This window comes from Pseudophryne corroboree, chromosome 9 (genome assembly GCF_028390025.1).
Source record: "Pseudophryne corroboree isolate aPseCor3 chromosome 9, aPseCor3.hap2, whole genome shotgun sequence".
In the NCBI taxonomy this organism is placed as follows: Eukaryota; Metazoa; Chordata; class Amphibia; order Anura; family Myobatrachidae; genus Pseudophryne; species Pseudophryne corroboree.
Window position 1 is genome coordinate 321,575,561 of NC_086452.1, and position 23,832 is coordinate 321,599,392.

At 44.0% G+C, this 23,832-nt stretch overlaps 1 protein-coding gene across 3 annotated transcripts in view; it reads right to left on the reverse strand.

Annotated features, from left to right (window-relative positions):
- LOC134958116 (extracellular serine/threonine protein kinase FAM20C-like) overlaps positions 1-23,832 on the reverse strand; it is a 402,537-nt gene that overhangs the window by 237,084 nt on the left and 141,621 nt on the right. For 2 of the 3 annotated variants that reach the window (XM_063940487.1, XM_063940486.1), the window contains exons 4-5: positions 6,773-6,865; positions 6,284-6,399 (exon numbers count right to left, since the gene is read on the reverse strand). The exons of the other annotated variant lie outside the window; for it this stretch is intronic. In XM_063940487.1, the coding sequence (XP_063796557.1) occupies positions 6,284-6,399; positions 6,773-6,865 (209 nt within the window). The remainder of the gene's footprint in view (positions 1-6,283; positions 6,400-6,772; positions 6,866-23,832) is intronic. 3 annotated transcript variants of the gene reach the window in all.

A 23,832-nucleotide genomic window follows, 5' to 3' on the forward strand; every position in this document is an offset into this window, starting at 1 on the left:
CTGTATGTCCAGGGAGACCATGTAGTCCCCAGGTTCCAAGGCCAGAACTATAGAGCGAAGGGTTTCCATACGGAACTTGGAAACCTTCACAAACTTGTTCAGTGCCTTGAGGTTGAGAATGGGCCGGGGGGACCCATTCGGTTTCGGGACTAGAAACAGCGGAGAATAGTACCCCCGGCCCCTCTGAGCAAGAGACACCTGTACTACGATTCCTGTATCCAGGAGGGTCTGTACCACCGAATGCAGAGCGTTTGCCTTTGTCTGGTCCGACAGGACGTCTGTCTGGCAAAATCGATGAGGGGGTCGGTTTTTGAAGGCTATGGCGTAACCTCGAGTGACGACTTCCCGTACCCAGGCATCTGAAGTGGTCTTCAACCATTCCTGGGTATACCCTAGAAGCCGGCCCCCCACCCTGGGATCCCCCAGGGGGAGGCCCGCCCCGTCATGCGGCAGGCTTATCGGTCTTGGCTGCTGGCTGATAGGCCGCCCAGGCTCTTTTGGGCTTCGGCTTACCAGGTTTGGAAGTGCGGGCCAGCTTATGGTACGCCTGACCTTTTGCTTTACCTGAAGGACGAAAGGGGTGAAAGGACGTGCCTTTGGCCTTCGACACAGAAGGAGCTGTATTAGGCAGACAGGCAGTTTTGGCAGTAGCCAAGTCAGCCACTATCTTGAAAGGGAGTACCTCCAGGGTTTTTCTAGAGTCCAGAACCAAAGACCAGGATCTCAGCCACAATATCCTGCGAGCCAGGACTGACGTAGTAGAGGCCTTGGCTGCTAGGATACCGGCATCAGAAGCCGTCTCTTTAATATAGCGAGAAGCTGTGAGAATATATGACAAGCATTGTCTAGCATGGTCAGAGGAGATTTCAGTTTCTAACTCCAAGGCCCATGCTTCAATAGCCTCTGCCGCCCATGTAGCTGCAATAGTGGGCATTTGTGCAGCACCCGTGAGGGTGTAAATCGCTTTTAGACAACCCTCGACATGTTTATTCGTAGGCTCTTTTAGAGACGTGACGGTAGTGACAGGTAGAGCTGAGGAAACCACCATCCTAGCCACATGTGAGTCTACTGGAGGAGGCGTTTACCAATTCTTAGACAGCTCTGGAACGAGGGGATAGCGAGCCAGCATCTTCTTTTGAGGCACAAACTTCGTACCCAGGCTTTGCCAGGGTTCCTGACGTATATCCACTAGGTGGTCAGAGTGAGGTAAAACTTGTTTAATCACCTTCTGACGCTTGAACCTATCTGGTTTCTTAGGAGGAACGGATGGCTCGGGATTATCCGTAATCTGCAGAATTAATTTAATAGCCTCCAAAAGATCAGGAACATCCACATGTGAACTACCCTCCCCATCAGCCGTATCTGAGTCAGAACCTGTGGGGTCAGTGTATGTGCTGTCTTCATCAGACGAGATGTCAGTGACAGCAGTGGATTGTGAGGAGACGAGCGCTCGCTTAGAGAACCTCTTGGATTTAGGCGAGCGTTGGTCAGACTTTTTAGTAGTCAGGGACTGGTTCAACTTCTTTAATTGAGCAGATAAATCGTCCGCCCACGGCGGGTTAGCTGCAGGGACCACATACGGTTGTACCGGCATTGGGGGTCCCATAGGGGGTGTTCGTTTATGAACTAGCGTATGCAGAAGCGTGGAAAAAGCGGCCCACGGAGGGTCAGTATGTGCCTCCGTTGCCACAGTCCCACTGGGGGGCAAGGAGTCCCCAGCTGCTATATTCTCCCCATATGTGCCTGTGGCTTCAGCAACACCAGCAGTGTGTTCCGCCCCAGAACCGTTACCCTCAGAAGCAGAGATGATATAACTTGCAGTATGAGGTAACACAGTACAATTATTAGCAGCACTATATCCCTAAACCCAAACCCCTGCGCAGTGTAGTCATCACCAGCAGAGATAAAGGAGAGATATGGTGACTAAATCACAGAGAAAAATACATAATACAGTATATCTTTGTGAAAATCCTATATTAAATAACACCTGACCCACCAAGCCCCCTCAGGCTATAGAATATAGGGATTGCAAGTTGAGTGAAAGACACGAGATGGACACCACTCAGCTATCAATGCACACACAAATAGTCACAGTTTGTACAATGCAGAGGTTATTACAGACAATAATACTGCACTGGACTAGCTTACACAGCTATATAGTCAATAGATATAACACTGTACACAGTAAGAAACTGGATGTATATCACAGGGTAATTGTACTATAAACCCCTGACTAAATGCACTCTTTCTTACTAACACTGACTAAAAAGGCAGGTAGAATACTTAAGTGTCATGTAAAGGCACAGCACTGACAACCAGGCGGCTTTACATAGGAGGATTTGCCCAAGCAGTCCCAGGAACAGTGATCTGAGGAGTAATGGCGCCGTAGACACTGACAGGGAGTGAGGAAAAGACAGAGATGCAGCTCCAGGGCGGGAACACTTGCTGGAAATGGCGCCCTGGGGCTGGGGGAGGGGCATCAGGTCTAAGCCTTATCCCCCTTGCTGGCAAAACCACCAGGTACTGTGGGCGATATTAAAATCGGTTTTAAGAGAAAACCTGACCTGCGCCCATGCCCTGGTGATCTAGTGGGATCGCCTGTATCCACAGTGTCCACCGCCAGCGCGCGCGGCCCGCCTCCCACTGACCGCGCCGGATCGCGATAAAGACACTTACCACCTCCCAAAGCGCGGCCATGTGATCCTGGAGAGCCCCAGCCGTGTGTGTCTAACATGAAGAAAACCGGAGCCTCCGCTGTAGGTACCCGGCAACCAGGGCTCGGGAGTGTACAGCGCCGCTGGGGAGAGCTGGAGCTGCAGCAGTGAATGTCACAAGACATTTACCACCGCTGCTGCCCTTGAAGTCTTCACTTTTTACCTCATAAAAAGCTTTTCTCAGGGCTGCTTGGAGCAGCCCCTCTGTTAAGTGCCTGCTTACCGCAGCACCAACTGACAAACTGAGCTCCTGTGCTGGGAGGCGGGGTGATATAGGAGGTGGCGCTATGCATCTTGGGAAGAAGGTCAAAGCTTTGAGCCTGTTGGTGCCTCGGATCAAGATCCTACTCTACACCCCATTGTCCAGACTTGTGGAGCCCAGTATACCCCGCAGCAGAAAAACAGTTGTGATGCTGCCTCATTCTCATGATGAACTAAATGAGGATAAACAGAGCAGTATATTAGCAGAAAAGCTAAAGAGTTACTTTGATGATGGTTGCAGTTCCAAAGTAGTAGGATGTTGGATTTTGACATTTACACTTTTGCTTAGTGGCCTCTTGTATTCTGAGAACGGAAAGTAGACGAGTGCCTTGATGTGTATAGAGTAGACAAACTAGGGGGTATATTTACTAATATTCGTGTTTTAGCCGTTTTTAAGGGTGTTTACTTTGAACTCGAATGGTATCGGGTGCATTTTACTGCAACTTTTTGAATCCTGATACGGTCATTTACTAAGCTGCCGGGTTTGCAACATTCGTCTTTTCCGATGTCGATGTGATTCGTAATGTCAGGCAGTGTTTTACGGGAGTGATGAGTAAAACACTGCCTGACAAAACACAATGAATCCCGGCCGGATCTGTGAGATCCGTGCAGGGCTTCATTGTGCACCTTTAAAAAAAAAATGTAAGTGTTAAAAATCAAGAAAAAAATTGCGTGGGGTCCCCCCTCCTAAGCAAAATCAGCCTCGGGCTCTTTGAGCCGGTCCTGGTTGAAAAGATATGGGGAAAAAATTGACAGGGGTTCCCCCATATTTTAACAACCAGCACCGGGCTCTGTGCCTGGTCCTGGTGCCAAAAATATGGGGGACAAAAAGCGTAGGGGTCCCCCGTATTTTTAACACCAGCACCGGCATCCACTAGTCAGAGAGATAATGCCACAGCCGGGGGACACTTTTATATAGGTCCCTGCGGCCCTGGCATTAAAACACTAACTAGTCACCCCTGGCCGGGGTACCCTGGAGGAGTGGGGACCCCTTAAATCAAGGGGTCCCCCCCCCCTCCAGCCACCCAAGGGCCAGGGGTGAAGCCCGAGGTTGTCCCCCCCATCCAAGGGCTGCGGATGGGGGGCTGATAGCCATGTGTAAAAATAAGAATATTGTTTTTTGTAGCAGTACTACAAGTGCCAGCAAGCCTCCCCCGCAAGCTGGTACTTGGAGAACCACAAGTACCAGCATGCGGTGGAAAAATGGGCCCGCTAGTACCTGTAGTACTACTACAAAAAAAATACCCAAATAACAGAACTCACACACCTTGAAAGTAAAACTTTATTACATACATGCACACCTACATTCACACATACTTACCTATGTTCACACGTGGCTCGGTCCACTTCTCCAAGTAGAATCCATGGGGTACCTGAAAATAAAATTATACTCACACAATCCAGTGTAGATCGGTCCTCTTCTGAGCTTGTAATCCACGTACTTGGCAAAAAAACAAACCGAAAAACCCGAACCACGCACTGAAAGGGGTCCCATGTTTACACATGGGACCCCTTTCCCCAACTGCCGAGACCGGGAGGGGGTGGGGCGGTGTTGTCAAGCCGCCGTTTAAGGGGCGCGGTCCGGCCAACGCAGGCGTGGCCGGACCGTGCCGGGGGGTGGGCTGCAGCAGGGCAGCAACGAGTAGCACCCAGTCAGCGCGCAGGAGCTGCGCTGGCCGGGAGCTATTCCTGAAGTACAAAAGCATCGCCGCTGTGAGATGCTTTTGTACTTCTGCGACAGGGCAGGAACTGACATGCGGGGCGGGCTAGCCCTGTCAGTGTGCCTGATCGTAGCTGTGCTAAATTTAGCACAGCTACGATCAAATCTGAATCACCCCCACTGTATGTTCACTTTGACTGTACTCATTTGCTTTTGTCTTGTACGCAGTGCCGGATTTCTCATTAGGCACGTGAGGCACGTGCCTGTGGGCGGCACCTACTGGGGGTGGCACACCAGGCCATTGTCCGTACCACCCTCCAGAAGTGGACTTCCGACCAAGCAGCACAAACGGGTGCTTAGGGCCCAATGGGTCCCCGGGGGCCCGCAGAAAGGCTGTCGCGGATATAGGCCCTCATTCCGAGTTGTTCGCTCGGTAAATTTCTTCGCATCGCAGCGATTTTCCGCTAATTGCGCATGCGCAATGTTCGCACTGCGACAGCGCCAAGTAAAATTTGCTAAGAAGTTTGGTATTTTACTCACGGCATTACAAGGTTTTTTCTTCGTACTGGTGATCAGAGTGTGATTGACAGGAAGTGGGTGTTTCTGGGCGGAAACTGGCCGTTTTATGGGTGTGTGTGAAAAAACCCTGCCGTTTCTGGGAAAAACGTGGGAGTGGCTGAAGAAACAGGGGAGTGTCTGGGCGAACGCTGGGTGTGTTTGTGACGTCAAACCAGGAACGACAAGCACTGAACTGATCGCACTGGAAGAGTAAGTCTCGAGTTACTCAGAAACTGCACAGAGAAATCTTTTCGCAATATTGCAAATCTTTCGTTCGCAATTCTGCTAAGCTAAGATTCACTCCCAGTAGGCGGCGGCTTAGCATGTGCAATGCTGCTAAAAGCAGCTTGCGAGCGAACAACTCGGAATGAGGGCCATAGAGTCTCTGCATACCAAATATCGTTACGCCGGCAGTCAGTTCAGTACCTGATTTATGGGGACAGTAGCAGCCCTCCTCTTCAGCCTGCGCGTGCCGCTCTGTCTCATGAGTGCTGAATGCTGCGTGTGACTTGCTATGTCAAACGCAGAGAGAGAAGCTGAGGAGAAAGGGGGATGCCAATGTGTGCACAGCACTGCCATTGAAGGTAAGCGGTGGTGCCCTGCAGCACTGATTACTGTAAAGGGCGGGGGGGTATCCAAAGTAGAGGCAAGGTTCTGTCATGGCAGAGGGTGACTGGGTGGAGGACACTGAAAGGGAGTGATCATCACTTGCATCCATGTCATGTGACCTCTGTACAGCACAGGGAGGATCACAGGGCCCATGCAATCAGGAAAGTAGGAGAAGCAAGAGGAATGTGTTGCAAAGGTCCACAGAAGGTGCGTGTAGGTGTGTGTGAGGGGGGGGGCAATAATGTTGTGCCTAGGGGCGGCTAGACCCCTAAATCTGCCACTGCTTGTACGGATGTTAATCAACATTTGTTAAAAATGAAAAATAAATAAATCTACTTTAAGGCGCAGTTCTAAAAGTTTATATTTCTTCTGCATTTTTTGGTAGTAGATACAAACTGTACTGAAAAAGCTATATAATGTAGTTCAATGCAATATATCAAGGATACGGCAGCAGGATTACTGCAGAAATAGACTGACTTACCTGGTGAGATGTAAAAAGTTTTGAATAACTTTTTGTCTGTAGTGATATCTCTGACTTCTTTGGTAATATTCACAAGACGTCCAACCACAGGAGGAATCCTTCGGAAATCCAGGATCCTTTATAGCAAGAAGAAAAGCTAAACTGAATGACTGGGCCTGTACAGCGAGAGCTGTGATGTTATGCACCTATTTCAGCCCTTGTATAAGTTTCCATGGTTTAGAGCAGTGATGGGCAACTGGTGTCCCTAGGATCGCAGGCAGCCCTCCAATTCCTCCCCTGAAGCCCACAGCTCTTCCTGCTTTATTGTCATATTTGTGTGATAGCTTGCAGCAGTTGTTTTAAATATCTACTGATACATTGTTACAGACAGGGGTCTTTGAATTTGATTAAGGTATGGTTTAGACTTATAACGGAGTCTTAGGGTAATGTGCGTCCATTTGTACGGAACTGCGTAGTTTGTATATCTGTGCAAACATGTCTTGTTTGTACCTGTCCAGGTGGAACGCTGCAATCTCTGCGTTGTGCCTCTCAAAATCTGAGAAATAAAAGAAATCTGGGGATGTTTCCTGGTTGCGATCTTGTCTGTGAAAAGATGGAGTTTGAAAACTTAAATATAGATTTTGCCAATTAAAAAACAACTAATTATACTTACGATAATTACGTTTCTTTGAAGTACTTCATGGCAGCTCTTACAATGGGTTAACATCCTATTCTCCCAAACTAGACAGGTGGTTTTTTCTTGCAAAACCCGCTCACCTCGGGTATATAGCCGTACTCCTCCCCTTACTCCCTTGTCTTTTGAGTGTCTCTGTAATTAGTGCTGAAAAAAACCCTCACAACAGGGAGGGCAAATCATGGGCTGCCATGAAGTACTTCAAAGAAAAGTAATTATCGTAAGTATAATTAATTGTTTTCTTTGTCCTACTTCATGGCAGCCCTTACAATGGGATATACCAAAGGCAATAAGGGAGGGACAATAAACACGAATAAACAATAATAATGCTTAACAATTTATTTATAAGAAGGCCTGTTGAAGGACCTGGTTCCCAAAGTGGGCATTAACAACATCCATAGTGTAATGTTTCGAAAACGTATGTATAGATGACCATGTATCCGCTGCATAGATGTCCTTGACTGCCACCCAGTGCTGCAAGTGTGGCGGTACTGGGTGGTATTGCGTACCGGTTAAAAATTTCCAGCCGGCACGCAGTACCGCCGGGCCGCCACCTTGCAGACACCGGGTGTCGGAGAGAGGAGAGCGCAGCATGAGCCTCTCTTCTCTTGCCTGCCCAGTGACTCCGGTGACCGGCGGTCTCTCCTCCTCCTGCGGTGGCGTTGGCGTCACTTATCTTAGATCTGGCACTTGTTCGTGAACCAATCAGGAGCTGCCGCCGCGAGCTCTGATTGGCTCACGGACTGGCACCAGATCTAAGATACAGGACGCCAACGCAGGAGGAGAGGAAACCAGACTGAGCGGGCAGGAGAGGCGCGTGCTGCGCTCTCCTCTCCCCGACAGTCACACTGCACAGCCGGCCCCAGACAGCAGCAGCAACAATGGTGAGTTGCTCTGCTGGGGGCATATCTGGCACTGTGGGGTCATGTGTATTTGGCAACGTGGGGGGCATATTTGGCACTGTGGGGGGGACATGTGTATTTGGCACTGTGGGGGCATGTGTATTTGGCAACATGTGGGCATATCTGGCACTGTGGGCGCATGTGTATTTGGCACTGTGGGGGCATATCTGGCAATGTGGGGGCATATCTAGCACTGTGGGGGCAGATGTATTTGGCAACATGGGGGCATATCTGGCACTGTCAGGGCATGTGTATTTGGCACTGTGGGGACATATCTGGCACTGTGGTGGCATGTGTATTTGGCAAGGTGAGGGCATATCTGGCACTGTAGGGGCATGTGTATTTGGCACTGTGGGTGCATATCTGGCACTGTGGGGGCATGTGTATTCTGCAACATGGGGGCATATTTGGCACAGTGGGGGCATGTGTATTCAGCAACGTGGGGGCATATCTGGCACTGTGGGGGCATGTGTATTTGGCAACGTGGAAGCATATCTGGCACTGTGGGGGCATGTATATTTAGCAACGTGGGGGCATATCTGGAACTGTGGAGGCATAGGTGTATCTGGCACCGTGAGGGCATATGTGTATCTGGCAGTATTGGGGGCATATGTGTATCTGGCACTGCAGTATTGGGGTCATATGTGTATCTTGCCCCCATTTTTATTGGCCACACCCATTTTTTTGCACACGCGCGCGCACGCAGTACCACTAAGACATTTTTTCTACTTGCACCACTACTGCCACCTGCACTTTCTTGGCCCAAAAGGCTGACACTGCCCTAGTCGAGTGTGCCTTAATATCATCCAGAACTTCCTAACCATTCTCTTGATACACAAACAAAATCACTTCCTTAATCCATCTCGCGATGGTCTGTTTTGTTGGTGCATAACCTTTTCGTGCCCCGATCGGTATGACAAAAAGATTCTTTGTCTTCCTGAATTCCTTAACTCTCTCCAAATAGACAGGGATTGCCCTAACCAAATCCAACATATGAAATCTCTCTTCCCTCTTATTCGTTGGTTGAGGAAAAAAGTATGGCAGAACAATTTTTTGGTTGATATGAAAAGTCAAAAACACCTTCAGTAGAAAAGATGGATTTGTCCTCAACCTCAAGACCACACTATCAGGAAAAATCTTCAAACAGGGTTCTTCCATCCATAAAGCCTTTAACTCACCAACTCTCCTTGCAGATGTAATAGCAGCGAGAAACACAACCTTCCAGGTCAACAGTCTCATACTGATTTGTTCCAATAAACAGATAAACAAAATGTTCAGCGCACACCTGATCTGTTCCAATTGCCTTAAACGGATGCTTCATTAATGCATTCAGCACTAAATTTAAAACACAGGGAGGCAATACTGATCTAATTCGTGGCCTTAGCCTCCTTATAGCCCGACAGAAATTTTTAATTAGTTCATCCTCTGATAATTTCCTGACCAGTACAATACTTAAAGCTGATATTTGAACTTTCAAAGTTGACACTGCCAGACCTTTAACAAAAGCGTTGTGAAAAAAAATTACCATCCGCCCACAAAATGAAAGTTCTCCAAATCTTATAGTACATATTGGAAAATAATTTCTTCCTGGCTTGTAAAAGGAGTTGAATCACTGAATAAGACAAACCTTTTTCTTTCAATAATTTCGACTGTATCTCCATGCCGTCAACTGGAACTTTTGCGGATCTGGATACAGCAGAGGCCCCTGATGTAACAGCTCTGGTATCACTAGTAATTTCCCAAGTCTCCTTGCGCCATCCTCTGCACTGTCGGGGACCATGTTCTTCTTGGTCAATAAGGAATTATCATGATCACCTCCACTCGCTCCTCTCTGATCTTTTTCAATGTTCTGGCGATCAATGAAAATGGTGGGAATACATATCCCAGACTGAACTCCCATCTCAGGGATAACGCATCTACTCCGCTTGTCCTGGGCAGATGATACCTGGAAAAAAACCAGGGTACCTTCGTGTTCTGACTTGTAGCTATGAAATCTATCTCTGGCTGTCCGAATTTCCTTACTATGTCCTGGAATACTTGCATATCTAGCTCCCATTCTCCAGACTGCACTTGATTCCTGCTCAGGTAATCTGCCAGTATGTTGTTTTTTTCCAGACACGTGCAATGCTGTCAGGGACTTCAGATATTTTTCCGCCCAATTCATGATAGAAGACACTTCCATCATTATAGCTCGACTCCTTGTACCCCTTTGGTTATTTAAATAAGCTACCACTGCAGCGTTGTTGGAAAAAAATCTTAAATGACGTCCTTTTAATTGATCCTGGAAGCGGAGTATCGCCACCCACACTACTATCATCTCTGGTTGATTTGTAGAATATTCTGCTTCTTGCGGGGACCATAGACCTTGATGGTCCTGATGTAACAACTGTGCACCCCATCCAACTGCACTCGCATCTGTTGTCAAAACCAGAAACTGAGGTTCCGTCAAAGATATTCCGATCGTTATTCCACCAGGACAGAGATTCCTTGGCTTTCTTTGCTAGTTTTATCTGACGGCATAAAGGAACGCCTCTCCTGGAATATTTCAAGATGTCCCACTGCAATACCCTCATTCTCCACTTTGCCCATGGGACCACTTCTATGGTGGATGACATCATCCCCGGAAGCCGCAATGCCACTTGCAATGGTATTCTGACCCTCTTCTGAACAAAGGAGGATAAAACCTGAATTTTTTCGCACCTTTCTTTTGAGAGTATAACGATGTAATTTAAGGTATCTATCTGAACGCTCAAAAATTGTAGTCTTTGCATTGGTTTTAACGGACTCTTTTTCCAATTAATCAGCCAACCATGAAACTGGAGGAATTTCAATGTGTCCTCCAACATCTTCTGTACTAGCACCTCTGATTTTCCTGCAATCAGTAAATCGTCGAGATAAGGCCAGATAGTTACTCCTTTCTCTGTGAGGCAGGCTATAAGGGTTATAAAAACCTTTGTAAATACTCTCTGAGAAAACTTAAGACCGAAAGGAAGACACGTAAACTGGAAATGCCGTCCCCTGACACTGACTCTTAGAAACTTTCTGGTGCTCCTGTTTTTCGGGATATGAAAATATGCATCTTTCAGATCTACTGAGACCAGGAAATCCCCTCTGTTTACTCCCATCAAGATAGTCTTCTGAGTCTGCATATGGAATTTCATTTTCTTTATTAGCTGATACAATCTCCTGAGGTCTAAAATTGGCCTGAATCCTATGTAAAAACTGCTTATCACATGTAGGACAAATCTTAAGGCCCATACACACTAGACAAGAAAGTGAAAGATTTTGCTCAGAAGGGCCGATCTGAGCGAGACCTTTCACAAACTCGACCAGTATGTACACTAAATGTCGTTAACGATGCGCGCTCCAGCGCATCGTTAACGCCCCCCTCCCTCGTCTGAACATATACAGATGAGGGAGGTCCTCGTTAACAACAGCCGTTGTTCCTTCCGCCGCCCCCCTGCCGGTCCCGGCTGCATTGGCAAGTGTGTATGAACTTGCCATTGCCGGCCCCCCGTCGGGTCCCCGCCACCGCCAATATTGGCTTCAGTGGGGATCCTGTAGCGTGTATGGAGCTTTAGATAAATTATTTTTCTTGCAAATTCTCTTCTTAGGGCCTGAAGCAGACACACTAAAATAAATAATAATAATAATAATAATAATAATAATAATCACAATCATAATCTAATTACTGTCCCTAACTAAACTTTACATACAGAAAGGAAACCATCCCTCTGTGAGGACTTACCTCGGCTGGACAATTACAGGCTTCTGGGGAGAAAGCTCATCCACATTTTCAACACAGTTGCTGCTGCTGTCTGACCCAGCCCGGTGCGCAATGCCATTTTAAAGCCCTTCGCCCTTTGACCCAGCTAGGTGCATGTGCACTGCCTCACTGCAATCCCTCCTGTGACGGATTGCATCCCCGGAGCTTCCGGGCAACTGACCACCAGCTCCCCAGTTATCATGCGGCTGCACACCTGCTGCTCCCTGGGGTGCCTGACCCCTGCCACAGAACGCGGCTCTAACGGCATCTATACTGTGTAAGAGAAATGAGGTAAGTCCTATTTAAAACAACAAACCTACTTCTGTCTAGCTAACTTAATCAGAAGACAGGAAAAAAGGACAAGGGAGGAAGGGGAGGAGTACGGCTATATACCCAAGGTGGGCGGGTCCTGCATGAAAAAACCTCCTGCCTAGTTTGGGAGAATAGGATGTTAAACCATTGTAAGGGCTGCCATAAAGTAGGAAAAAACAGGATTTTGATACCTACCGGTAAATACTTTTCTCCTAGTCCGTAGAGGATGCTGGGGTCCACTTCATGACCATGGGGTATAGATGGTTCTGCAGGAGCCATGGGCACTCTTAAGACATTTCAATGGGTGTGAACTGGGTCCTCCCTCTATGCCCCTCCTCCAGACCTCAGTTATAGGAACTGTGCCCAAGGAGACGGACTGTCATGAATCTGCATTCTCCATCGTATCACTACTGTGGAACTACAGGTTCCAGCAGTTCATTTCTGTTCCAGTTCTAGTTTTCAGTCTACTGCAGCCTGGAGTACACAGTGCTTCAGCTAACTCACAGCTGATCTGAACACCTAATCCAGCGGGGTGTGCTCTCACAGAGATGCCACACCCAATCACCACAGGCCAAGGTGTATAAACTTCAGCTCCTGCCTCAGTCTCATCGCCTTGGACAACACGTCACATTCTGTGAACAGGAGTCTCCTGTATGGATGGTGATATTATACAACTTTCCTGCCTGAACGACCGGCTTGCCTGGTCTGGGGCAGGGGCCTTTTGGGGTCTTCCCCTTGCGGGGAGCCCCTGGCTTTGAGTGGTGATCGCACACCGGTGCACACTTCTGCATTAGTACCTTGGGTACATCTTCCCTGATTGGAAATGTCTGGCGTAAAGAATACTATTCGTTTGGAGTTGGAAAAGGATTCATCGCAGAATGATCTGAAATTTGTCTTCCATGAGATACTGGAGAAGCTAGGGAAAGTGACTCTGAGTGACCTTTATTGTATTCAAGACTTCCCTAAACAAGGTATTTATGACGTGACATTTCATTCAAATGGCTTCTGCCTCAATGTGTATGAGGTTTTGAGGGGCAAGGAACATGAGCCTGCAATGAGGTTGGTGAGAATGAAACCTCTTTTTGCCCTTGAAGAAATTTCAATTACTGTTCATGTTTATAACCCATACACAGAGGTGAGCTTGTTAAAAGCCTTCCTACTGCAATCCTGTTCTAATGTGCGGGGTGGAGTAAAACAAAAAAATGCCCTGGGAATTTTCAATGGCAAAATACGGTTCTGGGTGAGACTAAAACCTGACCCAGATAATGTGGGTGGTACTAAGCATCCCCCTGCTAGTTTCTGCATTGGTGGTAATAGGGGATTCTTGTACTATTTTGGACAGCCAAGCTTCTGCAGACTGTGCTTTATGTATGGACACACTAAGGAGGAATGTTCCACAGGCAAAGTTTGTAGGAATTGCAAGCAAAAAGATCATGAGGCTGGCAATTGCCCAATGGCAAAAAGCTGTGATATCTGTGGAGAGGTAGGACACAGTGTCCGAAACTGTCCTGCTGCTAAAGTCAGTATGCGAAGGCAAATGTTTAAAGAGCTTGATGATGAGAGCAAAAAACTTTGCAGATCGTGGGGTTAATATACAACAGTCTGTGCCTGGTGGGAATTCCACTAGTGAAGAGCAGGCTAGGTCTGGACCCAGTGCTGATAACGAGGAACAGCTTGTTCGGTCTGATGAGCCTGCATGTGTGGCTGCAAATGAGGGACAGCAAGAGGAGTTTGCTGATGTAATGGAGGATGTGGTGGAAGCATCAAGTGACTGTGTGGAGAGTCCAGCTCTTAGTCTGGTAATAGATGACTGTCAGAGTCCTGTACCATCGGTGGACTCTACTAGAGTGGAGGAGTTCAGCAGTGGGCCTGAGGAGTCTGGCTCAGTGGCTAGGAAAGCTGAACGACAGGTGCGCAGAGCTAAGAAGCCACGGATGGAGAATACAACAGGACATAATACTGAAGGTATAGAAGATGTGTCCTCTGCTGAGGAGGATGGCGATAGATCACAAGAGGCATCGGCTTATTTTTTAGATGGGGGAAATGTTATCCCAAATGTAAAGAAGTGTGCCTCTTACAAGGGGCCGCAAGGTATAGGGTGAGGAGGACTGCAAAGCTGTTGAGGAAGAACTGCTTTAGATCTCAGCTAAAGAGATGGTGGTCAAAAATAGCTATTTTTTGTGCTGTACCTTGGGCTGCTTAATTAGTTCCCTGATGTTTTTTAGGGTGAACTTCTGTTTACGTGCTGTGATGCTAACAGTGCATAGTGGATGTCTAATGTTTTTGTTTTACAAAGTTTATTATTATTTTTTTGTTGTCTGTTTGTTTTATTTTGTTTCAAATGTTTAATTTAAAAATATTCTCGCTGAATGTGAGATTAATCACAAGTAAAGCCAGAAGATCGGCAGTATTAGAATATGTGGCAGCAAGAAATGCTGATATTTTTTGTTTGCAGGAATGTGGATTGTCTCATATACCGGAAAAAGAGGAATGGGGCTATGGGGAGGCTATATGGTCTGGTTCTAGCTGTAACAGGAATGCAGGGGTGGGTATTTTGTTTAAAAATAAAGAAATTAATATAGAAAGTTATTTGGTGATAGAAGAGGGGAGAGCTATCTCTGTAAGTGCTAAATATAGAGGCTGGAGATTTAGGGTGTTTTGTGTTTATGCTCCAGCAGAGAAGAAAGAGAGGAAATGTTTTTTTGAAAAATTAAAGTTTTTTTTGTCTGGAAGAATTCCTACATTGCTTGTAGGTGATATGAATTGTATTCTAGAGAAGGAAGGTAGGAGTGGGAGAGGGGAGGTAGTTGTTGATATTACTGGGAAAATCCTGAAGGATATTATTCTGGATTTTGGTTTTGTTGATATTGCAGAGACAAGTATGGGTAAGCCTGTCCCAAATACCTTTTTTGCGGACAGAGGAGGGGTAATGTCTCGTATAGACTATTTACTATGTTCTAAAGATGTGATGTTTGGAGAGTTTGTACAGGAGAAAGTGCCTTTTACAGATCATGTTTCTTTATGTTGCAATGTTTGTTGTGAGTCTAGTACAATATGTGGGAAAGGATTGTGGAGACTAAATGTTAAGCTTTTAGAAGATGAGGTGTTATTCAAAGATTTCTGTAAGAAATATAGTTTCTGGCAAAGTAGGAAAAATGAGTTTGTCAATATATTGGAATGGTGGGACTGGGTTAAGGAAAGGGTTAAGAAGTTCTATCAGAGAGCAGGATATAGAAAAGCTGTGAGAGAGAGGAATAAGTATCAGCTGTGGAATAGCAGGCTTAGTTTTCTTTATAAATTAAGAGAGGAAGGTGTGGATGTGAATGATGATATTATTAAAGCAAGATCTGAGGTTAGTAAATGTTTGAATAATAGAGGTAAAGAAATTATTTTTAGGTCTAGGGTGGAGGTATTAGAGGAAAATGAAAGATGTACAAGGTTTTTTTCAAAAAAAGCTTGAAAAATAAGCATGTGATAAAGTATGTGTTAGATAAAGATGGAGAGGAAGTGAGTGGTGAAAGAATGATGGATGTGATTACAGAATTTTATGAAAAGTTGTATGATAGGAAGGAAGTAGATAGTGATATGGAAGAAGAAGTATTGTGTGGTTTGTCTGAGAGAGTGTATGAGGGAAATTTGCCGGTTTTGATGGATAAGGTAACAGGTGATGAAGTGAAAAGAGCTGTGGATAGTGCTAAAAGGAATAAAACTCCAGGTATGGATGGGTTGCCGATTGAGTTTTACAGTTGTTTTTGGGATGTCATAGGGAAGGATGTGTGTGATTTGTGTGCTTTTATGTTTGGAAATGCAAGATTATGTGATAGTATGAAAGAAGGTATTGTGGTGTTAGTGCATAAAAAAGGTGATAGGGGTTTGTTAGAAAATTGGAGACCTATTACGCTTTTAAATTCAGATTATAAAATTCTGGCAAAAATATTGGCAAATAGGATGCGGGATGTGGTGGATCAGGTGGTGGGTGATGATCAAGTGTGTGGTGTGCCTGGTAGAAGGATAACAGATAATCTGATTTTGCTGAGAGATGTGTTGGGTGACTGCAGAGAAAGGAAGAGAGTATGTATGTTATTAGCTTTAGATTTTGAAAAAGCGTATGACCGCGTGTCTCACAATTTTATGTTTAAAGTATTGGTACGTATGGGGTTCCCGGTGGAATTTGTAAGATGTGTGAGAGGGTTATATGATTCTGTTGTGAGTAAGTTTTTGGTGAATGGGAATATAAGTAAGAATGTAGTGATTAGGTCAGGAGTACGACAAGGATGTCCATTGTCAGCTATTTTGTTTATTTGTGTTATTGAACCATTATTACAGATGATTAGGAGAGATAAAGTTGTAGGGGGGGTGTTGGTACCAGGTAGTGGAGGTAGGATGGTGAAAGTATTGGGGTATATGGATGATGTTGCGGTTGTGAGTAAGAGTGTTGCAGAATTGAGAAGAGTTAAATTACTGGTTAGTTTCTTTTGCAGTGCTTCTGCATTTAAAGTTAATTGGTGTAAAACAAAATTGAAGTGCTTTGGGGATGAAAGTTGCAGTGTGGAAGGGATTATGAGCGTGAGTGAAGGGATTAAAATATTAGGTGTGGTGTTTGAGGATGATTTGAAAGGGAGTGTGAGTTGGGAAGAATGTAGTAAGAGGGTACAGAAGAAGGTGGATTTTTGGAAGATGAGACAGATGACAGTGTTTGGGAAAGTGTTGGTGATTAAAAGTGTGGTGTTACCTATTTTATTGTTTCTGGCATGTGTTTTTCCTCCGTCTGTGCTGGAGATCAAGAAAATAAACAGAGTTCTTTTCATGTTTGTTTGGGGTGGGAAGATGGAACGTTTGAAACGTGAAGTGTTGATAAAGGCAAGAGAGAAGGGTGGGTTGGATTTCCCTGATATTGAAATCTTTTTGTATGTTAATTATATTCGTGTTATTGTAGAGTTAATGGGGAAGGGGAGTAAAACTGCCTGTATGGTGAGATATATGGCTGGGTGGACTTGGTATGGTTTAGGGTGGATCAAAAGGGACCTGAAGGTACCTGTGGCGTTTAGAAGTCCGTGGTGGTACAATGTAATTGAAGTTTTCATTAAAAAGAAAGATCTTTTGAATATTTCTTTAAGTGGGTTTAAAGACAGAAAGAAGGTTATGAAAGTTATAAAAGATAGAGAGATAGTTTGTAATATCAATTATATGCGCTCAAGTGAAGCTGTGATTATATGGAAGAGGCTATGTTCGTATGGTATGTCAAATACACAAAAGGAGATTGTATGGTTGTGTATGCATGAGGGGTTGCCAGTGAGAGTGTTTATGAAAAAAAGAGACTTGGTAGCTTCAGATGTCTGTCCGAGAGACAATTGTTATAATACTGAAACAGTGATGCATGTAATGTGGAATTGTGGTTTTGCAAATGATGTATGGAAGTGTTTGGGTGGCTTGTGTAGAGAGATTACTGGTGTTAGGTATATTGGATGGAAGGTGGCATTATTTGGTATGGGAGCATGTGATAGAGGAAAAGAGAGACTTTTGTGGTTGATCATGAGCTGTGTGATGGAAGTTTTGTGGAATGCAAGGAATCTGTGTGTGTTTAGGAGTGAGTGCTGGTCTGTGAATGAGTGTGTTAGAATGGTATTGGGTAAGTTATATGTCTATTATCTGAGAGATAGGAAAGGAAGAAAAGAGCTTGATGCTGAGGGAGTTTGGAAAGTTAAGAAATGGAGGCATGTGGTTAGATATGTTAACGAAGATTGATAGCCTAATATTGTGGGTATGTGTTAAGTTGTATATTGTTTTTTGATTATGAACAGGTGTTTTTTTTAATAATAATAATTGTTGTTTTTCAAAAAAATTCATGCTGATGATTTGTTTACTGTCTAAATCTGTATTGTAGATGACTATGTTTACTAACCTAAATGGTTTAATTAAAAAAAAAAAAAGTCTCATCGCCTTGGACAACACGTCACATTCTGTGAACAGGAGTCTCCTGTATGGATGGTGATATTATACAACTTTCCTGCCTGAACGACCGGCTTGCCTGGTCTGGGGCAGGGGCCTTTTGGGGTCTTCCCCTTGCGGGGAGCCCCTGGCTTTGAGTGGTGATCGCACACCGGTGCACACTTCTGCATTAGTACCTTGGGTACATCTTCCCTGATTGGAAATGTCTGGCGTAAAGAATACTATTCGTTTGGAGTTGGAAAAGGATTCATCGCAGAATGATCTGAAATTTGTCTTCCATGAGATACTGGAGAAGCTAGGGAAAGTGACTCTGAGTGACCTTTATTGTATTCAAGACTTCCCTAAACAAGGTATTTATGACGTGACATTTCATTCAAATGGCTTCTGCCTCAATGTGTATGAGGTTTTGAGGGGCAAGGAACATGAGCCTGCAATGAGGTTGGTGAGAATGAAACCTCTTTTTGCCCTTGAAGAAATTTCAATTACTGTTCATGTTTATAACCCATACACAGAGGTGAGCTTGTTAAAAGCCTTTCTACTGCAATCCTGTTCTAATGTGCGGGGTGGAGTAAAACAAAAAAATGCCCTGGGTATTTTCAATGGCAAAATACGGTTCTGGGTGAGACTAAAACCTGACCCAGATAATGTGGGTGGTACTAAGCATCCCCCTGCTAGTTTCTGCATTGGTGGTAATAGGGGATTCTTGTACTATTTTGGACAGCCAAGCTTCTGCAGACTGTGCTTTATGTATGGACACACTAAGGAGGAATGTTCCACAGGCAAAGTTTGTAGGAATTGCAAGCAAAAAGATCATGAGGCTGGCAATTGCCCAATGGCAAAAAGCTGTGATATCTGTGGAGAGGTAGGACACAGTGTCCGAAACTGTCCTGCTGCTAAAGTCAGTATGCGAAGGCAAATGTTTAAAGAGCTTGATGCTGAGATGAGAGCAAAAAACTTTGCAGATCGTGGGGTTAATATACAACAGTCTGTGCCTGGTGGGAATTCCACTAGTGAAGAGCAGGCTAGGTCTGGACCCAGTGCTGATAACGAGGAACAGCTTGTTCGGTCTGATGAGCCTGCATGTGTGGCTGCAGATGAGGGACAGCAAGAGGAGTTTGCTGATGTAATGGAGGATGTGGTGGAAGCACCAAGTGACTGTGTGGAGAGTCCAGCTCTTAGTCTGGTAATAGATGACTGTCAGAGTCCTGTACCATCGGTGGACTCTACTAGAGTGGAGGAGTTCAGCAGTGGGCCTGAGGAGTCTGGCTCAGTGGCTAGGAAAGCTGAACGACAGGTGCGCAGAGCTAAGAAGCCACGGATGGAGAATACAACAGGACATAATACTGAAGGTATAGAAGATGTGTCCTCTGCTGAGGAGGATGGCGATAGATCACAAGAGGCATCGGCTTATTTTTTAGATGGGGGAAATGTTATCCCAAATGTAAAGAAGTGTGCCTCTTACAAGGGGCCGCAAGGTATAGGGTGAGGAGGACTGCAAAGCTGTTGAGGAAGAACTGCTTTAGATCTCAGCTAAAGAGATGGTGGTCAAAAATAGCTATTTTTTGTGCTGTACCTTGGGCTGCTTAATTAGTTCCCTGATGTTTTTTAGGGTGAACTTTTGTTTACGTGCTGTGATGCTAACAGTGCATAGTGGATGTCTAATGTTTTTGTTTTACAAAGTTTATTATTATTATTTTTGTTGTCTGTTTGTTTTATTTTGTTTCAAATGTTTAATTTAAAAATATTCTCGCTGAATGTGAGATTAATCACAAGTAAAGCCAGAAGATCGGCAGTATTAGAATATGTGGCAGCAAGAAATGCTGATATTATTTGTTTGCAGGAATGTGGATTGTCTCATATACCGGAAAAAGAGGAATGGGGCTATGAGGAGGCTATATGGTCTGGTTCTAGCTGTAACAGGAATGCAGGGGTGGGTATTTTGTTTAAAAATAAAGAAATTAATATAGAAAGTTATTTGGTGATAGAAGAGGGGAGAGTTATCTCTGTAAGTGCTAAATATAGAGGCTGGAGATTTAGGGTGTTTTGTGTTTATGCTCCAGCAGAGAAGAAAGAGAGGAAATGTTTTTTTGAAAAATTAAAGTTTTTTTTGTCTGGAAGAATTCCTACATTGCTTGTAGGTGATATGAATTGTATTCTAGAGAAGGAAGGTAGGAGTGGGAGAGGAGAGGTAGTTGTTGATATTACTGGGAAAATCCTGAAGGATATTATTCTGGATTTTGGTTTTGTTGATATTGCAGAGACAAGTATGGGTAAGCCTGTCCCAAATACCTTTTTTGCGGACAGAGGAGGGGTAATGTCTCGTATAGACTATTTACTTTGTTCTAAAGATGTGATGTTTGGAGAGTTTGTACAGGAGAAAGTGCCTTTTACAGATCATGATTCTTTATGTTGCAATGTTTGTTGTGAGTCTAGTACAATATATGGGAAAGGATTGTGGAGACTAAATGTTAAGCTTTTAGAAGATGAGGTGTTATTCAAAGATTTCTGTAAGAAATATAGTTTCTGGCAAAGTAGGAAAAATGAGTTTGTCAATATATTGGAATGGTGGGACTGGGTTAAGGAAAGGGTTAAGAAGTTCTATCAGAGAGCAGGATATAGGAAAGCTGTGAGAGAGAGGAATAAGTATCAGCTGTGGAATAGCAGGCTTAGTTTTCTTTATAAATTAAGAGAGGAAGGTGTGGATGTGAATGATGATATTATTAAAGCAAGATCTGAGGTTAGTAAATGTTTGAATAATAGAGGTAAAGAAATTATTTTTAGGTCTAGGGTGGAGGTATTAGAGGAAAATGAAAGATGTACAAGGTTTTTTTTTCAAAAAAAGCTTGAAAAATAAGCATGTGATAAAGTATGTGTTAGATAAAGATGGAGAGGAAGTGAGTGGTGAAAGAATGATGGATGTGATTACAGAATTTTATGAAAAGTTGTATGATAGGAAGGAAGTAGATAGTGATATGGAAGAAGAAGTATTGTGTGGTTTGTCTGAGAGAGTGTATGAGGGAAATTTGCCGGTTTTGATGGATAAGGTAACAGGTGATGAAGTGAAAAGAGCTGTGGATAGTGCTAAAAGGAATAAAACTCCAGGTATGGATGGGTTGCCGATTGAGTTTTATAGTTGTTTTTGGGATGTCATAGGGAAGGATGTGTGTGATTTGTGTGCTTTTATGTTTGGAAATGCAAGATTATGTGATAGTATGAAAGAAGGTATTGTGGTGTTAGTGCATAAAAAAGGTGATAGGGGCTTGTTAGAAAATTGGAGACCTATTACGCTTTTAAATTCAGATTATAAAATTCTGGCAAAAATATTGGCAAATAGGATGCGGGATGTGATGGATCAGGTGGTGGGTGATGATCAAGTGTGTGGTGTGCCTGGTAGAAGGATAACAGATAATTTGATTTTGCTGAGAGATGTGTTGGGTGACTGCAGAGAAAGGAAGAGAGTATGTATGTTATTGGCTTTAGATTTTGAAAAAGCGTATGACCGCGTGTCTCACAATTTTATGTTTAAAGTATTGGTACGTATGGGGTTCCCGGTGGAATTTGTAAGATGTGTGAGAGGGTTATATGATTCTGTTGTGAGTAAGTTTTTGGTGAATGGGAATATAAGTAAGAATGTAGTGATTAGGTCAGGAGTACGACAAGGATGTCCATTGTCAGCTATTTTGTTTATTTGTGTTATTGAACCATTATTGCAGATGATTAGGAGAGATAAAGTTGTAGGGGGGGTGTTGGTACCAGGTAGTGGAGGTAGGATGGTGAAAGTATTGGGGTATATGGATGATGTTGCGGTTGTGAGTAAGAGTGTTGCAGAATTGAGAAGAGTTAAATTACTGGTTAGTTTCTTTTGCAGTGCTTCTGCATTTAAAGTTAATTGGTGTAAAACAAAATTGAAGTGCTTTGGGGATGAAAGTTGCAGTGTGGAAGGGATTATGAGCGTGAGTGAAGGGATTAAAATATTAGGTGTGGTGTTTGAGGATGATTTGAAAGGGAGAGTGAGTTGGGAAGAATGTAGTAAGAGGGTACAGAAGAAGGTGGATTTTTGGAAGATGAGACAGATGACAGTGTTTGGGAAAGTGTTGGTGATTAAAAGTGTGGTGTTACCTATTTTATTGTTTCTGGCATGTGTTTTTCCTCCGTCTGTGCTGGAGATCAAGAAAATAAACAGAGTTCTTTTCATGTTTGTTTGGGGTGGGAAGTTGGAACGTTTGAAACGTGAAGTGTTGATAAAGGCAAGAGAGAAGGGTGGGTTGGATTTCCCTGATATTGAAATCTTTTTGTATGTTAATTATATTCGTGTTATAGTAGAGTTAATGGGGAAGGGGAGTAAAACTGCCTGTATGGTGAGATATATGGCTGGGTGGACTTGGTATGGTTTAGGGTGGATCAAAAGGGACCTGAAGGTACCTGTGGCGTTTAGAAGTCTGTGGTGGTACAATGTAATTGAAGTTTTCATTAAAAAGAAAGATCTTTTGAATATTTCTTTAAGTGGGTTTAAAGACAGAAAGAAGGTTATGAAAGTTATAAAAGATAGAGAGATAGTTTGTAATATCAATTATATGCGCTCAAGTGAAGCTGTGATTATATGGAAGAGGCTATGTTCGTATGGCATGTCAAATACACAAAAGGAGATTGTATGGTTGTGTATGCATGAGGGGTTGCCAGTGAGAGTGTTTATGAAAAAAAGAGACTTGGTAGCTTCAGATGTCTGTCCGAGAGACAATTGTTATAATACTGAAACAGTGATGCATGTAATGTGGAATTGTGGTTTTGCAAATGATGTATGGAAGTGTTTGGGTGGCTTGTGTAGAGAGATTACTGGTGTTAGGTATATTGGATGGAAGGTGGCATTATTTGGTATGGGAGCATGTGATAGAGGAAAAGAGAGACTTTTGTGTTTGATCATGAGCTGTGTGATGGAAGTTTTGTGGAATGCAAGGAATCTGTGTGTGTTTAGGAGTGAGTGCTGGTCTGTGAATGAGTGTGTTAGAATGGTATTGGGTAAGTTATATGTCTATTATCTGAGAGATAGGAAAGGAAGAAAAGAGCTTGATGCTGAGGGAGTTTGGAAAGTTAAAAAATGGAGGCATGTGGTTAGATATGTTAACGAAGATTGATAGCCTAATAGTGTGGGTATGTGTTAAGTTGTATATTGTTTTTTGATTATGAACAGGTGTTTTTTTCTTTGTTAATATTAACAATTGTTGTTTTTTAAAAAAATCCATGCTGATGTTTTGTTTACTGTCTAAATCTGCATTGTAGATGACTATGTTTACTAACCTAAATGGTTTAATAAAAAAAAAAAAAAAAAAAAGTCTCCTGTTTGCAGTCCTCTGTCTGCAGAGATACCCCTGTGTATTGGACCTGTGGAACTACAGGTCCCAGCAGTTCCAGTTCCGTTCCAGTTTCCAGTTCCAGGTTCCAGTCTTCAATTCTTTGTTTCCAGCAATCTCCTATTTCTGGCATCTCCAAGTTGTTTCCCTGTTCCAGTGTTCCTGTGGAACTACAAGTAGCAGCAACCACTCCAGCTCTCCTGCGAGTCACATTCAGTGTGCAAGTTCCTGTGTTCCAGTCTCCAGTCTTCATTGTTCCAGTTTGCTACAAACTCCAGCCACAGTCTGCTACACCAATCTGCAGTAGAGACTTTCCTCAGGTGTGTTCTCAGTTCTCAGCCTCTTCACCTAATTACCAGCATTCCACACTGTGCATTGCCTTTAGCACTTAACATCTTACTGTGTTAGGTCTGTCTCCTGCTAGGGCCTTGCTTGGCTTAAAGACGTGTGCTTCTACAGAGACTGTGTGCTTTGATGGCTATTCGTTATATACCAGAGTTTTGTTTGCTGCATCTGATTTCATTATTGCCTTATCATTTATATCAAGTTTCAAGTTCATCTTCATTGCTTATTTGTTACCAGTGACTTTTGAAATATTA